At 33.6% G+C, this 17,427-nt stretch overlaps 1 protein-coding gene across 7 annotated transcripts in view; it reads left to right on the top strand.

Annotated features, from left to right (window-relative positions):
- Positions 1-17,427, top strand: part of Cip4 (formin-binding protein 1-like Cip4) — a 62,092-nt gene that overhangs the window by 16,448 nt on the left and 28,217 nt on the right. For all 7 annotated transcript variants that reach the window (XM_066406828.1, XM_066406831.1, XM_066406827.1 and 4 more), the window contains exon 2: positions 9,254-9,369. In XM_066406828.1, the coding sequence (XP_066262925.1) occupies positions 9,254-9,369 (116 nt within the window). The remainder of the gene's footprint in view (positions 1-9,253; positions 9,370-17,427) is intronic.

Below are 17,427 nucleotides of genomic sequence, written 5' to 3'. Positions count from 1 at the left end.
TAAACAATTTCACTCGAAATTTTATTAACAATAGTGATTAAGAGGCAAAGTGATTCAGACTAAAATGAAAAAAGAGAAAAAGCGAATGTGGGTTTGAGGTTCAGTGATTAATAGAAATACTTGCTGTGTTTGGCCAACCTCGAGGAATAAGATAATGTTACACTTAACGCACACCATTAGGAAACGTGCTAATCGGTCCCCAATGCATATATTGGTTAAATGTATCAAAAATAATACTTGCAGCGTTTGAAAGAAATTAACATTCATAATAATAACCGTTTCTGGAATGTAGCCTACAATTATTGCGCTATAAGCTTTGCATATTAAAATCATTTCACATATGCATTTGAATGGGTGCCTGTCTACGAGAAATTCGGTTACGAAACCATATCGCCTATGCTTTCCTTTTATCGCTTGGTGCTCGAGTCTCGCTCCCTATTTTTCGGTATAGATTTTACTAAATCCTGTTCAATACAATTCCGCCAACGTTGCAACTGAGTTCTGCAACACTCAGTCCAGTGGCCTCAACCAGAGCGGGAGAAAATATTCTCGAAAATAAGTGGTTCTTGAAACTTGGTCTGGCCTTGAGGGGCCCAGATATTCACAAAAATAGACATTCAACTTTTAAAGTCGTTACAGCCTCTTGGATATATGCGAGCTGAACAAAAACGAGTTCGCGGTTTTACAAGGCACGTGGGTTGAGCTAAATTATGGCCCAGATGGCTGAACCACGACCACACAAAATGTCTTTTGGACTGGAGAAGGAAGAAATCATGTTTTACGTGCTACAAATGTTATCACCGATTTAGTGCATAAAAGTGAAGAGGATAGTGATTGGAGAACGTCAATAATAAAATAATTGTTAGTATCGCAGCTGCTACGATGTAACCGATTTAGTATTAATCGACATAGCGAACTTATACTAAATTGAGTGTTCTCGACATTCTTAGCACCAATTATAGGCAATTGGTAATGGCGGAAATTGCCTATGACAGAATACTAGATCTCGACCTGAGAAATCTCTCTGCCGGATGTCTCTGAAAGGTTAGTTCTTAATCGAAAGATCATGACTGAACAAATTCATTTTTTAACGAGTTATGAAATGAAGGCACCCGCGTGCAATTAATAAATGGGACCAATTCCAACGATGGTTACTGGTCTGCGTATACGGGACGCAACTTGAATAAGTTCAAATTTTTGCCTGTTTTGCTTTCTTTTTACAATAAAAATAATTATGTCTGACACTCATTAGGTAATGCCAGTTTGCATAGCTCATGGTATATTGCGAAAACAGAGTCGTTACAAAAAACTATGCATTTCCTAATTCATTACATGAATAATAGCAGTTATTTCTTAATTTTCTATCGAATTTATTACATTTTGATGCAACCAATTGCTACCCGAATATACACACATGGCAAGAATAACTGAAAGATTTACAAATTCGGGCAAAATAGAAAGATACACACGCAAATCTCGCTCATGTATGGACGTGTTTGTTACAATGGCAGAAACACCAAATGATTGAGAGCCTTTTTCCATGGAAGTAATGTGTAAAACGGCAGTAATTTGTCTTAATTTTGTTTTTAAATATCTATAGAATTTCAAATAGCTACCACGTCGTATTTATTATAGACTAATTTGCTAGTTTTACAAGTAATATTTTACCTATGGAGTTTCCATAAAAACGCAGTTTGACGATATTATGTTGTTTTAAAATCTAACCTCCACTGACAATTCTAAGCTTAACCTTCAGCTAGTGGATGTCTGCGGGTTAAACGCAGCCAGTTTGTAAGATATTTATTGGTAATAAATTAATAGCGTGCAAAGTTTGGCGTTTACAAATCAGCTGACCGTAAAATTTCATTCTTTTTTCTTTGCACTATAGAAATATTCCCTAAAATTCCCAAATTGACAATTGCGACTTATTTAACTGTCAGACGAACATTATTCTAATTTGTCTTCATAAGGTCTCTTTGGCATTAAATAGGCCAAAAAACTGGCCATAAAATTATCCTTGGTACACAAACATAAGTTGTTACTATAAGGGGTTCATTATTCACCAGGATATTATCCTTATACCCAATAAAAGCGTAAAGAGGGCCCTATAAATAGACTTGTTGTTTTATTGTTTATTTTACGTTGCTTGAGGAAAGCCAGTCGGCCACTTGGTTAGAACCTCGGTTGAAATGATGTGAAAAATAAAATTTACCCTTTTTGAATGCCGAATAAGCTCGCAAATACTTACGTGATTGTGTTTTTCACAACTTGTTCCTCCTCGAATGACAGGAATTTGGTAATTTCATATTAACTTAATTGATATCCGCTGGGTTTTACTCCAGAAATATCTAATTCGAGTATTTGCAGCCTTCTCTAAATAGTACAGATTTGAGTTTTGCGCTGTTTTCTAAATAATTCGATATGGTAAAATATTTTTCATTCGCTTGCACATCAAAATTGCCTTATCTCACGCATGTCAAAGTGGAAATTAGATGGAGAAGAAATTGGTAATTTTAAAACTTATCAAAACTTCATGTTAACATCAAGTATTGATTCAAACCACGTAAAATTTGGCAGTGTTTTAGGTATTTCCTAAATGAGGTCCACGAATGGCGCAGTTTCCTAATTTAAGTAACCTTGTATAGCTACAGGCATTTCGGGGACAGTAATAGTATAAACTAAAACAACAGTAAAAGTACATTAAAAATAGAGAATTTGATAGATTAATTATATGACAGCATGTCTTTGATAAAAATCATAGGATTAAATGCAACGATGCTTGCATTGTTAACAAGGGACCATTATCAAAAAACGTAAAATTCAATAAAATGTATATATTTCACTTACTAAAAACGGATGTGTGTCCTCTGGCTTACTAAGCGTGGATAACATTTTATTACGTATGCTTGAGCAAGAGGTCAACCTCGGACACATAAAAAGGCACTAAACACTAACGAGTATCACTTAGAGTAATCACCAACACAGAAAATGACATAAAGAGTTTAATTAGGTGCAAGGAACAAATACCAATCACTTACCTTAAATCAAAATGAGATTAATGATATGAAATATCATCAGCCTCATGTTAAAAAATATCATTCCTCAGCAATTGAGAAGAGGAATTTCAGAGCGTTTCACACATTTAAGATGTTCACCCCCCTAACTTTACTTAAGTGTTTATTTTCGTTTTTCTACTATTTTTTTTCTGGGTTCTGAAGATGATGATAAATTTGTCACCGAAGCGTTAACAAGGGTTTCTGTTTGAAACGTTACTAAAGGGTCAACATTTTTCTCAGTTCGTTTTAATTAAGAATATTGTGCAATTCCACCTCTTTAACGACTCTACTGGTGTATGAGGCATTATTCTCGAAAAATAAAAGAAAGAATTTATCACATTTGTTACTTGTGGCTTGAAAATTTTCATCAGCATTGCAATACTGGACTGGTCTTTGATGAAAATTATAAGTGAATACGTTGTCTGAAATTACAAGACATCACGTAATCGACTCTTACGGAGTTTCTCCCATATGCGGAAGTCTTAGGCCTCATACAGGTATGAAGGCCAAGAAACGCTTTCTTAAAACAAGTAAAATTTTTGTTAGAGGCTGTTCATAAGGCAAATTCTTAGAGATGTTTGAAAAGATCAATTCGAGAACGATTCGTAACAAGCTCACTTAACAGATTTCCGTTGCACTTAAACCACGAAAATAGTTTATGCCAAACCACAGACAAGTCATTCCAACGAAATCCAATTATTTCATTTCACCTTGTCCGATAACCTAAAAGTCCGCTAACCGGTAATATCTGAATTATTACACGACTAGAATAACGTACATGAAATACCAATGCGTTTGTCTTATTGGCGACACCAGCAGTTACATGCTACGGCCGTAGAATGTATAAACAGTTGAATTGTTGACCCATTGTTTGTTGGATTTGTTGATGTGTAACTTTAGCAGTAAATCTCGTCAATCTTTCAACTGTTTTTACTGTGAGAATCTAGAAAAGTCTTAAGGCCCATTGTTCAAAACAAGTTATGTGTTAATCTCGCAGTTAACAACTAATTGTAACCGGCAGTTAATAATTGACTACGCACTAATAAACCGCTCCTTAACTTCTATATGCAAACAGATTTTGAGTTGCAGCATAAGTAAGTCTGTCCATGTTCATTAAACTGAGTCTGATGTGCATCTGTCTAGCAATTAATTTTAATTCGTGCTCGCTATCCTGAGGAATAGCTACGAGTATATGACGTGTAGTCGGAATGGAGCATTTTGTTGCACGCGAGGAGTCATTCGCTCCACAGAGAGTTACCATTTCTGAACCGAGTCAACAGTTAACCTAATGAACCTTGTGGTTATGTATGTGAAGGAATTCATTTAAATTAGCCTATTATGAAGAAAGCTGTGAAGTTTGTCCGCTGTCGCACACCTGTGCCTTTCGGGTAACTGTAGCATTTTCGATTTTTTTCTCCAGAGAGCATTTTTATCGCGTTAAATATTTGTTATGCAGAGTAATTCAAATTTTAATGATGAAAGTTCAATAAGCAAAGAACTAAGGAAAATAAAAAAGAAAATTTCATTTAGAGTTGTATGATTTAAAGCTTTGTTGAAGGATTCTTAGGTTCTATCGATAGTGACGAGATTTGTTACCAAAAGGTTAACAACGGTTCTAGTCCGAAACCTTGATAACGGGTGATTTACCTTATTTTTTAATTTCCATTAACCTTTTTCTTTTGGTCTGGTTTTGGAATGTTTTTTTTTATTGGTTTTAAAACACTGGTGAATAAAGGTAAAAATGACGTATTCTAACTCATCTTAATAAACAACTCAGAAACGGTTGCACTTACGGAAAAAATTAAAGTGATGACATTTTAATTTGAATAAGGAAGCACAAGTTTCACGAAGAAACGAACAGTAACTGGCGTATCACAAAAAATGTGAGGTGATAGAACGATGCCCGAACCCAAATACTTGGTCGATCCGTAAAGTAATGAGTCTCATGCTTTTAAGAACATTATATTGAAAACAATTACAAACTAATATGGTCGCCTTCAAAATAGAGATAAAATGTACACAACGTCTCCAACGGTTCTGCCATTCATCGTAGTAATGTTGGAAGTCATTTTTCGTAAGGTTTTTCAAGGCATCGGTTACAGCTTGTTGAATATTTTCAATTGCCCCAAAATGTTTCCCCTTCAAAACATTCTTTAACTTTGGGAAAGGAAAAAAGTCACTGGGGACCAAATCGGGACTGTAAAGAGGGTGAGGGACAACTGGAATTGATCTTGTTGTGAGGAATTTCCGCACGAGTAAAGACGAGTGATTGGGAGCATTGTCGTGATGTAGGATCCACCTGTTCGAAATGGCACAACGCACATGACGAACTCCCTTTCGCAATCGATCCAGCACATCTCGGCTGGATGCCGAGATATATGATTTGATTAACAGTGGTTCCCGGAGGAACAAATTCCTTGTGAAAATGAAACAGGTGGATCCTGCATCACGACAATGCTCCCAATTACTCGTCTTTACTCGTGCGGGAATTCCTCACAACAAAATCAATTTCCGTTCTCCCTCACCCTCTTTACAGTCCCGATTTGGTCCCCAGTGACTTTTTTCTTTTCCCAAAGTTAAAGAATGTTTTAAAGGAGAAACATTTTGGGTCAATTGAAAACATTTAACAAGCCGTAACCGATGCCTTGAAAAACCTTACAGAAAATGACTTCCAACATTACTACGAGGAGTGGCAGAACCGTTGGAGACATTGTTTATATTCTTAAGGGTCCTGTTTTGAAAGCGACCATATTAGTTTGTAATTTTTTTCAATATATTGTTCTTAAAAATATAAGTCTCATTACTTTACAGACCGACCACGTATATCAGGACTGAATTTTTTTCCAGATGTTTTGAAATCTCTAACGACGTAGAGTGTTGAGATATACATATGCTAAAAATTCTGTGAAACATTATGTCGCAAATGGTATAAACAATAAAAACCAAAAAAGAAATACATAATTACGGTTTAAAGCTTATATCCAAATCCAAACTTAACTTGCAATAATAACAAACTCGATTCCTTCAGCCGTAAATCAATAATCCTTAAAAATGTAAATGTAACAACATTTCTTTGGGCTAGGCCTGGAAGATGTAAATTTAGCAAATGAACTGATTATATATAGGCAAGACGCAAATGTGCTCCTAAGTCTTCCGCACATCTGTGCCCCTTGGCACAGGCACTCATCAACACAAAAAATGACAGTTCGTTGTCCTTTCTTAAAAAAAAAGAATAATTATTATCGTAGGTTGTTAAGTACATACCTACATATCTAGTTCCCAAATATCATGTATTAAAAAGTAGTATTTCTTTCTCAATTTGAATTTGCTTATGGCAGACCATTACAGAACTAATGCCCCTCACCCACATATGGTTTAATCGCACGTTCTTAATGTCTGTCTATCAATATATCATTATAGTTTGCGTCCAAGCTTAGGCTGGCTTTATGGAAATTAATAAATTAATTATACATGAGGAAAATACAATGTGATCCATGACTCATTCGATGATGCTACGGGGTATAACATTTTACATGCTATTATTGGAATTTAAGCATATATTACATGTATTTGTACTGCTTGGGAAATAACTTCGGGGTTTGTATAATTTAGTAGGGTTTCTATACAAATGTTAATCGTCGCACTGTTAAGCTTCCCGTGGTACTCCTTAAACTTGATGATACTCAACAAGCTTTATTTCAATACAAATACGACACGAGATATTCTAAATTATAGAATCGTTTGTATATGCAAATAATAAAATGGATCTAAATAATTTCCATAATCGAACGATTAGATTAAGTAAAGGGTGGTCATTAAAAAAAATATCAAGTAGGCGTTGGAATATAAGTTACATGTCTTGGATAAATTCCTTCGTTATCTATTATCATTGTCAGATGATTTATGGTAATAGTAAATGGCTTAATCAACGCCCTACGTTTACCCTTCACCGCGTTCTGCGAGGTTTTTTAAAGATCGCGCGTTAGAATCCCATACAGCCTTGGTGTCCGCCATGTTTTTATTCATTTTTCGAAAAAATGATGCCGTAGGTCGCGTCGCTTAAACTTTCAACCTGAACTAAGATTAACTAAATCATACTTTAAAGTTTTGAGTTATAAGTAGGTATTGCAAAAATGACTAACTTAAAATCTCTGCATTTAAAATCGCTGATAAATAGACTGCGCCAAAGCTGATTTAAGTATGATAAATAAACGGTTTCCCGAAAAATAGCTCAGTGACCCTTCCCTGAGACACCTTATGTTAGTCAAACCTTCAATTCACACATGTGAGGATCGAGTTTGTACCGCCCTGTATATTAAAAGTAATTGTAATTTCAACGTCAGCTAATTTTATTGTCGACGTATAGAATTTCTGAATTTCATAGCGAAAAAGTGACTGACCAACTTTTCTTCACAATCAACGACATAGAAACGTTTAAAGGTACTAAGTGTTTAGTTTATTCGAAGAATCATTATATGCCACTAGTACATATACATCTTGCAAATTGATATAAATGAACGTTCCTCTCGAACTCACTAATCAAGAATTCAGTTTATTTATACTAGAAGAATTCCCTGCATTTCACGAACTACAGAATGTTTATTGTATATTTCAGGAAAAGCTTGATATTTCAAGGTCAACCAATGGCGTGCTTGATTATTGAAAAACAGTCATTCGGTGTATTTCGCCTATTTGATATTATTTTTATTATTTTTTTTACTTTGTGACTTTTTTCTTTTATTTCTATCGAGAAAGTATAATGCAACTTACAATTAGATAGGGCCCATTCAGCTTGCAACCATTGCAATTGACATAACTTATTTACCTATAAAGATATTAATTTGAGGCCAAAGATACAGGGTGCCTCTAAAAGGTCTTTACAACGCTCCACCATAGGTAGCTGAGATCAAAATAAAACGATTTAACCACATTTGCCTTAGTCCAAAAGTTGATAATAACCGAGCTACAGGGTGGCAAAGTTGAAATGTAAAATTCAATTTTTAGCCATAAATTATTAAATGGCAAGAGGAAAACTCATGAAATTTTCTACAAGGGGGTTTTTCGGGATGAAGGATTCATGTCTACAAACAAAATTTCGGTACATCACAGAGGGCCCCACGTATACGCATTAGGTACTTGTTCAGGTCCTTCAAACTTTTTTGTTTTTAACAGTAAACCAGTTTTGGATGAAAAAACGTATTGGCGCGGTATTTTAGCTTAAAAAAGGTATACCTTAATCAAGTCGCTAACTGCAATCATTTTCGAGAGAAACGCTTGTAAAGTAAATGGAAAGGAATGTAATTTTCTAAATTTTTATTTTTTAATATTAAAAATAACATTAAAAAATTACTTAAAAAACTGTTCAAAATGCCCACCATTTACACGCACACAAAAATTAATGCGACGAATAAAATTAACCCCTGTTGCTGTGTGCCACCCTGTAGCTCGGTTATTATCAACTTTTGGACTAAGGCAAATGTGGTTAAATCGTTTTATTTTGATCTCAGCTACCTATGGTAGAGCGTTGTAAAGACCTTTTAGAGGCACCCTGTATATTGTAGTTTATAAAATAATTTGAAATATGGTTAAATTATGTAGGCATGTGGTATTTACAAACTCTTTAGATCTTTTTCATGTATCTTATCAAGTTTTTTTTTAAATTTGAAATCCCATTTAAACAAGTGGTGACACTAACGTCGGAATATTGATTGCATGTCACTCGTTGCAAGAAAAAAAAATTTAATCAGAAATTCAAATGTATCTAATTGCCTGAAAATATGTGGGGCATCCCTAAAAAAACCGATGGTAAACAGGCGAGTTTCTAGTAGTTTGTTTCGTAAACACATCGGAAAAATACTGTGCTATGAAATAGCTATTCCAGGAATACGCTAATATTATAAACAAAATAGTAAACAAATCATGGGCGTTTGGTTGCCGGGGCCATTGTGCCGACAATGCCCATACGGACTTCATGGCTATTCTCTAAAGTTCCATTCAATAAATTTAAAAAGCGTTGACCTCCGGCAATTGCATTCTTGCATACATGGTAAAGAGCTAACGTGTTGCGTGAGGTCAAACAATACTAGACGTAACGATTTTCATGGATTTGCCATGGTAATAGCTTTATTTCCTTGTAAAAATCGACATAATATTAACATTAGATCTTCAAGTTGTGTAACAATGATTTTTTGTTACAGGATCAGTACGACAACCTGTCGATACACACGTTAAAAGGAATAGATTTTTTAGAGAAATATGGACATTTTGTGAGGGATAGAGCTACGATAGAGTCTGAATACGCTTATAAGTTAAGGTAAGTTTTATATTAAGTCACCGGTTTTTACCTATACCAGCCATATTGTTTTTTCGCTGTAAATTTGTAACATTTAAGTGTAAACCCAATGGATCTTGATCTACTGATACTTTTAGTAGTAGTATCTCTTTGTAACATGTAGTAGGCCTTGACTTAATCTAAACTACAGTTTTCCATTTCGGCTGCTATCTTGGGGTGTATGTTCAAATGTAAATATGACTAATCTACCAAAAGTACCTATGTGTTAATAGTTTTGATGGAAGAAGGAAAATCGTATATCCTTTAGCTAAAAGAGAATGGCATATTTCAAGCTCCACACATGAAGGTCGAGTTAATTTTAAATTATAAAATATTTTAGTCAAGATACTGGTTCTTGGCGTTGATTACTAATTATTCCATTATATACTGTGAATTACTGTTTCAATCATAAAATTTCAAGATATTGCGTTTTACATACATTCCACCTTTTAGTAGTTGTAGACTGTAGGAATATAAGGTTTCGTAATATGACGATAACTCATCAGATTTTTTAAAAAGTTTATCACAAATGTATTTGAACATGCGATAGTTTCAGCAGCAGACAGGATTTGAAGCGGTAAATTATGCAAAACATTAGAATGTACTAACGTTTCATTGTAATATTGTTATTACTCGTTTAAAGACATTTCTCTTCCATTCATATGTCCATAGAATGTCTACAGCTTTTCTGGCTCTAAAAGAATCGACAAGGAAAGATGGTTAAGGAGACATTCATGAACACTTATTATATTTCTTCTTTTGTCCTTTTTTAATTGTTTCTATCTTTCTAAAGTGTCCGTTTTTCGCTAATTACCTGTTCATATGATGTTACAATTTTTCTTTTTGAGAATTTTCTTTATTTATTAATGGCTTCTGTCGTTAAAAAAAAAACGAAAGTTCATAATGAGCAGTTTTTCTTGGTCTCGCTTTGGGTTTTCATTTACGTTCCCAAGACTTTTCTAAATTTTAAAAGAAAAAGTTCACAGATGTTCTTTTTCTTACCCTCTGATTGGTTTCTGTTCATGAACATTTTCTTCCCGTGTTATTATGTCAACACAAGTATGTATATAACAAGTATATTGACCAGGAATCTGAAGTTCTCAGAGTTGTTAAACAGCAAAGTCAAAAAATAACTTGACAAAAGCCAGATGACTTTCTTCCTGATTTCTTGAGACTCTTTAATACTTTTGAAACTCGAGGGATAAGTTGTTTGCGCCTGCTTTAGATCTACGTATTGTAAATTTGGCTAATAGTCACGTTTGATATTTAGGAAGATTTTTATATTAGCTGTATCAACCATAGAAAGTGGGAATGGTTGGCTTTCATTTTTACCACGTTCTCTCTTTCGTTTTGTAATTTTTTGCCTCATAGCTGCAATATTCTTTTTACTGCCACTACTACCTCCTTTACTCATTGGTGAAACCGTCATGAAATTTCCGCGCCCGTATTTAGTGCCAGAAATGAAAGTCTAGTCAGGTCTATAGGGTCCAGTTTGCAGCCTATATGAATTATTTATTCTGATATTAGATATTGCTGTAATGCTCTGGATTTTAATTCGCGACGCCGTTTAGACAAACGGGACTAATCTTTTTATTGGCCATTTTTACATTTCAATGTCTTCGGAATAACAATAGCTGAACTGATTTCAATTATTAAAAAAACTTAGAAAGCTCAATTTTTCTACATTTGTGGGATGGATTAATTTATGTAATTATGCCTATTTTTGCATTATACAAGGTAATTAAAAAGATGCTGCAAAAGAGTTAGAATTGAAGTGATCACCATTTTGTCAATTTTAAATTTATATATCTTATTACACTGGAAGCTTGCAGACTGAACGTGTATCACAAAAGTAATTTTTTAGATTTTAATTTGAAGTTTTGTGAAGGAAATTACGAGAGTCTTCCAAAAAGAGCCCATTTCAATCGTCACAAACATTTAGTAATAAGAAGCTTTTCAATTACATTAAATTAAGTTATTTATTGTTATAGAAATATTAAAGCGTCCGATGATTAAATAACCTGAATTATGAAAATCCGCACTTTTTGAAAATCGCTTGTAATTTTTCTGGGACTTCAAATCAAAATCCAAGAAGTCGCTTTTGATATGTATAGGTTCAGTTTACAAGCTGCCGATATAACACACCTAAAGTAAAAATTAACAAAACTGTGATTACTCCAATTCTAACTTTTTTGTAGTACCTTGTATAATTTATAAATAGGAATAATTTTAACCAAACTAATCATCCATAAGTTTTTAAATAGATAATTGACTTTCAAAATTTTCTTGTATTATTGAAATCGATTCAATTATTCCGAAGATATCGAATCATGGAAATTATTTTAAAGAAATATTTTTCCATTTGTTTTGAACAGCAGTTTATACTTTGAGTTTCAAAGATTCTTATTGTGTAGCTATATGTATACAGGCTACAGAAATATCGTGCGACTTTAAATTGTCGCCCTTTAATTTGTTGGCCCCCTTAACTTTTTAACAAATTATTATTTTTTAAAATGCAAAAGCAACATTAAATAGGGCAAAAATAAAACTATCTTTTCACATTTTCTTATTTTTTTAAATGTTGCTTATGTCACACAGCCTTTAATTGGTTTTATCTATTTATTTAGTCTTTTTTTCACCAAAGACTGTCTGTGAGCACAAAATCGAAAACAAACCAACTTCTTATCAACAATTAAGTTTTTTCATTGTTTACATACTATTTAACTAGGTTTGTATTGCATTTTTTACCAAATTTATAGTTTTTTTTTCTCAAAAGCTAATCAATTGATTTTGAATTGCAATACACCATTGAATGTAGTTTTGAAATACCTTTAGTTTGAGGTATCACTTGACTAATGTTTCAATTTTAAAAAATCGACTATTTTGCGCTACTGGCGACGTAAGCAACACTTAAAAAAATAACTTAAAACATAGTATTTTTGTCATATTTAATGCTGCGCTTGAATTAAAAAAAAATGATTTGTTAAAACGTTAGCAGAGGCAGTGGGAGGAGAGGGGGCAATTTATAGCCTCACAGTATATAGACTGGTCCCTGCCAAGGTACTTGCCATGCACTTAGCGAGCAACTATTATCGTTCCTTGCCGGACAATTATCATTGAAGGTAATTGCACAAGTCCATTAAAATTACTGATAATTTTGCATGAAAGCCTGTTTAAAAACTGGATTAGTTCATTTTCATATTGCGGTAAAAGAAGCCGACCCCAAATGATACAGTGAAGACTGTACCACAAAACGAATGAAATAGTTTGAAGATAACCAACTTGAATGTTGAATTAACCCTAGAATGCTACCCATATTTTCTGGTACATAAAGAGTACCCTGGGGTTCCTTTATACCCCAAACAATCTACACTTAGAATATAAACACAAATCAAACTAACGAAGCCTGCATCAGGACAGGATATCGGTGATATGAAACTACTGTGAAGAACAAATCGATGTTGTCAACTAGCAAAAAATAGAATATTTTTTCCTTTTTGAGGTACAGGTGTACTCCAGGTAGCATTCTAGAGTTAAATGATTATTTTGATCTGCTAATGTTTTTACCAGGAAATGTGAGCTAATGTTAGGCGGTCCTAAATGGAGAAAATGCAAAAAATGTTAAAGAATATCGGAAAATCTAAAAAAAAGAAAAAAACGTTCGAAAATGCAGAAAAATCTACAGAAAAAATATTTAAAATCTAGCCAAAAATTAAGGAAACGTATTTTATCAGTATATTGCAATGTTGCAAAGTGATGTATGAAATTTAAGGTCTAGTTTATCACCGGTAATTTGATATAAATGATATAGACAATAAAAATGCGATCTGCCGTCTATAGTTATGAATGAAATGATGTTCAGAGAACTGAAAATTAGCACAAAAATACAATATTGTTATCTGATAGGTATGTTGAAGTTGATGTAATGATTATTAAGAAATTTACAAAATGGACTGTTTTTCGTTAATATTTTGATTGGGCCTAATAGCTCAGAAATGACGACACACATATGCATGTGTGCATGTGTAAAATATTTTTTGGACTTTGCTGTCGTTTTGATATAGTCGAATAAATCAGTGTGACATATTTCATAATTATTCCTATTTTTGAGAAGTGTTATCATGACTTAATAGTAATTTTCGGTTATGGATAATATGTTTATCTCCAGCACGTAAAAATAGTAAGAGATTATTGCCTATTTAATACTACGAAATGTTGTGTGTGTTCGGTGACAGCATGAATCAACTTTTTCGCAACATTCCTGTTGTGAGAACAATGTGAAACCTGTCTAACGGATAGAAATTTCAATTCCTTCGGCATGTTAAGAAATCATCGTGTTCTTGAACTAATTGCGTCAACAAATCCTACTAGTGGTTCACATTCCTTCAAGACGTGTTTCGTTTTTGATTGACTTGTTTCTTGTGTAGTAAGGTCAATTTCTTAAAGATCATAATTTAAATTCCAGTCCTACGTAATAAATAAACGTTGCGCCGTGGTAAGAAATAAAATGCCATGAATCATTTTATTAGTTTATTTGGCTCTTATCTTCGACATTATTTTATCTCTTTGTTAATTACAACCCGATGGCCAGCTAATGGCAATATGAAATTGCATTCGCCTGGAATCGTGATAAGGAGCGTTCGCACAATTATGCGAAGAATCGAAAATAATGACATTACGGTTCTATTAATTATTGTTATTGGCATTGCTCATTGATGTTATCGTACACATATTTGTAGGCCTTACACCTAATTGCGTATTAGTGTTACTTCGTGTTTTGCCCCGGAACAATTAGTTATTTTTGTTTTTCACAATTTTATTGGATGTCGTCTAGTTAAATCAGTGCAAAGATACAAGCGACGTGAACTACATAGACCTTGAGTTCGAAGATTAATTTAAAGCGTAGCCATGAAACATCTGTGTATAATTTTTACGTTCCAATTATCAAGAATAACGATATTTATTTCTCTATAATTTTTTTTTGTTATTTCTCTGGATGCTGAACTTGGCTCAGAGTATTCTTGATATTTGTTATTATCCATTATACGTAGCATTTCAGTTTTCTTGTGAACTTGTTACAATTTTCTTATGCTTACGGGAAATTTATTCTTTTACTGATCGAAAACTTATTCTTCATGTTTCGACGTTTTTCGTTTAGTTAGTACCAATCGGTTGGAATACCTGGTCCTAATGGAATGTAACTTAACTTTTTTATGCAGAAATATACAGGGTGTTTTTTTGGTGTGCCTACCATTACTATCTCCGAAACGGTGAGAGTTACAACTTCGATTAAATCAGACTAAATTGGCCCCTTATGGAGCTGATTAAGGAAACCGCTGTAAGGTTGCCACATTTTTAGTAGTTTCCTAGATATTTGAAAAAGTATGAAACTGGTCCAAAACTTCAATCCCTCGTATTTCGTACACTATTTGTGGCAGAAAAGAAGTTTAAGTTACAAAGTTTCACAACTTTTTACTCTCCACAAAACGACATATCGAACGTCATTGTACAGCTTTTAGTAACTAAGTAATCGGTATCAACTTAATTATTTTAAATACGGACCTGGAATTTTTATTAATATTTCGAAAGCGCTTTTTATTCCCGACAGACCCATGTATAATATGTTTACATTTATTAACGTTTCAACCCGCATAATTCATCATCAGACTATTTTTTATTTACCTTTTTAAACTACACTACATACTCTTTCTTATTAACCTATAATTATCCTAAATGTTCAAAGTGTCTCCCATTCTCACTTAGACATAACCGTACATTATTTATTAGTTTTTTCTGGATGCTTCTAAGTGTTCTGGGTGTAATGCTTTGAAACGCAAAGATAATTTTATTTTTTAAGTCGTCAATATTTTCTGGTGGGGTTTTATAAATTTTGTTTTTAATTATTCTCCAAATAGAAAAATCCATTGGAGTCATATCGGGAGAACGAGGTGGCCATAATATTGGGCCGTTATTTCCTATTCAGCGGTTAGGTTTAAATAAATCTAAAAATAACTTTATTTGACAAATAAATGTAAAACTTGTTAGAAAATCGTTTCCATAGTGACCTAGTACGTAGTGTAGTTTAAAAAGGTAAATAAAAAATAGTCTGATGATGAATTATGCGGGTTGAAACGTTAATAAATGTAAACATATTATATATGGGTCTGTCGGGAATAAAAAGCGCTTTCGAAATATTAAATAAAAATTCCAGGTCCGTATTTAAAATAATGAAGTTGATATCGATTACTTAGTTACTAAAAGTTGTACAATGACGTTCGATATGTCGTTTTGTAGAGAGTAAAAAGTTGTGAAACTTTGTAATTTATACTTCTTTTCTGTCACACATAGTATACGAAATACGAGGGATTGAAGTTTTGGACCATTTTCATACTTTTTCAAATATCTAGGAAACTACTGAAAATGTGGCAACTTTACAGCGGTTTCCTTAATCAGCTCCATAAGGGGCCAATTTAGTCTAATTTAATCGAAGTTGTAACTCTCACCGTTTCGGAGATAGCAATGGTAGGCACACCAAAAAAAAAAATCACCCTGTAGATAAAAAGTGTTCCAAGCGTGTGTCATGGGTCGATATTCCGTTAAGCACTAGAGTGCTGTGAATACTTTAAAATGATGAACTTTCTTGATGAATTAAAGTTGGGGACCACTCCTGGATGAATAACACAGCAGGTATTTATACCGAAGCTTCCGTCAATATTCAACTTATCCCTGAATTTGAGAAAACTTTGAGTGTTTCCACCAAAGGGCGAACTGATGCTTGCTTATAGTTCTCTCTTTTTTTCGTCCATTTTTTCCATGCTACATCTGTATGTGCCTATGTTTTCGGGCATACATACGCAGCATATTTGTGTGTCTACTTTCTATGCACATATGCCTGATGAAACCAATAAGTAAGAGCGCGTTCTTCAGGTTGGCCAAATGCTTTTTCCATTTCTGCTTGACCTCTCATTTTTTTGCAGGTTTGCTACATGTTTTCCGTGCATTAATAATTATTCAACAATCGAATATTTATCTCGTCCGATGTAAAAAAAGACAATTCTGTATCTAAATTTGAATCTAGTTTTAGCCTGGTATAAAAATTTGTTCTGAGTTTTTTATCATATTTACTGAGGTCACTACATTTAATATAAATTGTAGAGGGCGCTGGGAGTCAGAAAATATTTTGTAAATATACAGCACAATTTATAACTGGGTCAAAACCTGAGCATACCTCACCCCTCCATATCTTTTTACATGAAACATGATGTATGTTAAAATTTCTATTGAAGATTTTTTTATCGCCAAACGAAAAGAGTTTCAGAGTCACAAAGTCCCAAACTGTTTCTAACGCGTTTTTCAAACCCAAGAAGGTTAATCATATACGTAATATCACATTCAACAAGAAAAGCTTCTTCCCAAAAAGCAATCTACGATAATTTTCATTAGTTTACGTTTCATTTAAATGAGTCGCGAGTGTTTCAACATCAGAAATCTGAAATCTACGATAAAGTGGGCCATTAAATTCGCTTAAATGATAATAAAGTGCAATAAAACGTCATTGTAATGGCTGGCCGAGGTAAGATGAAAGCTATAGGAAAAAATCTCAGGAATTCTGCATTATCGTAAAGACATAGACATGTAATACAAGGTGTTGCTGCGGATTACCCCCAAAGACGTACAGTGAAATTGTTAGAGAGTTTTTTCCGGTATACTTATACCACGTGACTATTGACGAGACATATACTAGACGATTACGTTTAATAATATATTTAATTTTACCCGGTTAAGGCGGGGTGTAATATGTAGTTGTGTAATTTACGCTAACGCCCACATATTTCACTATTATAATACTATAGGCATCCATTGTCTGCGAGCAAATTGAATTGCTATGGTCCACTATTGCTATCTTCTAAACTGTAAACGTTACAAGTTTGGTTAAATTAAACAAAAGTTGTCAAATTTCATGACAAGTTAATGTCTCGAGGCACTGTTGCAAGAATTTGTTTGGTTTCGAAAGTATTGGGAAAAAACAAAATTTTTACG

The sequence above is a fragment of the Euwallacea similis genome, chromosome 3 (assembly GCF_039881205.1).
Source record: "Euwallacea similis isolate ESF13 chromosome 3, ESF131.1, whole genome shotgun sequence".
Taxonomy (NCBI): domain Eukaryota; kingdom Metazoa; phylum Arthropoda; class Insecta; order Coleoptera; family Curculionidae; genus Euwallacea; species Euwallacea similis.
This window is presented reverse-complemented; position numbering and strand designations above follow the sequence as displayed.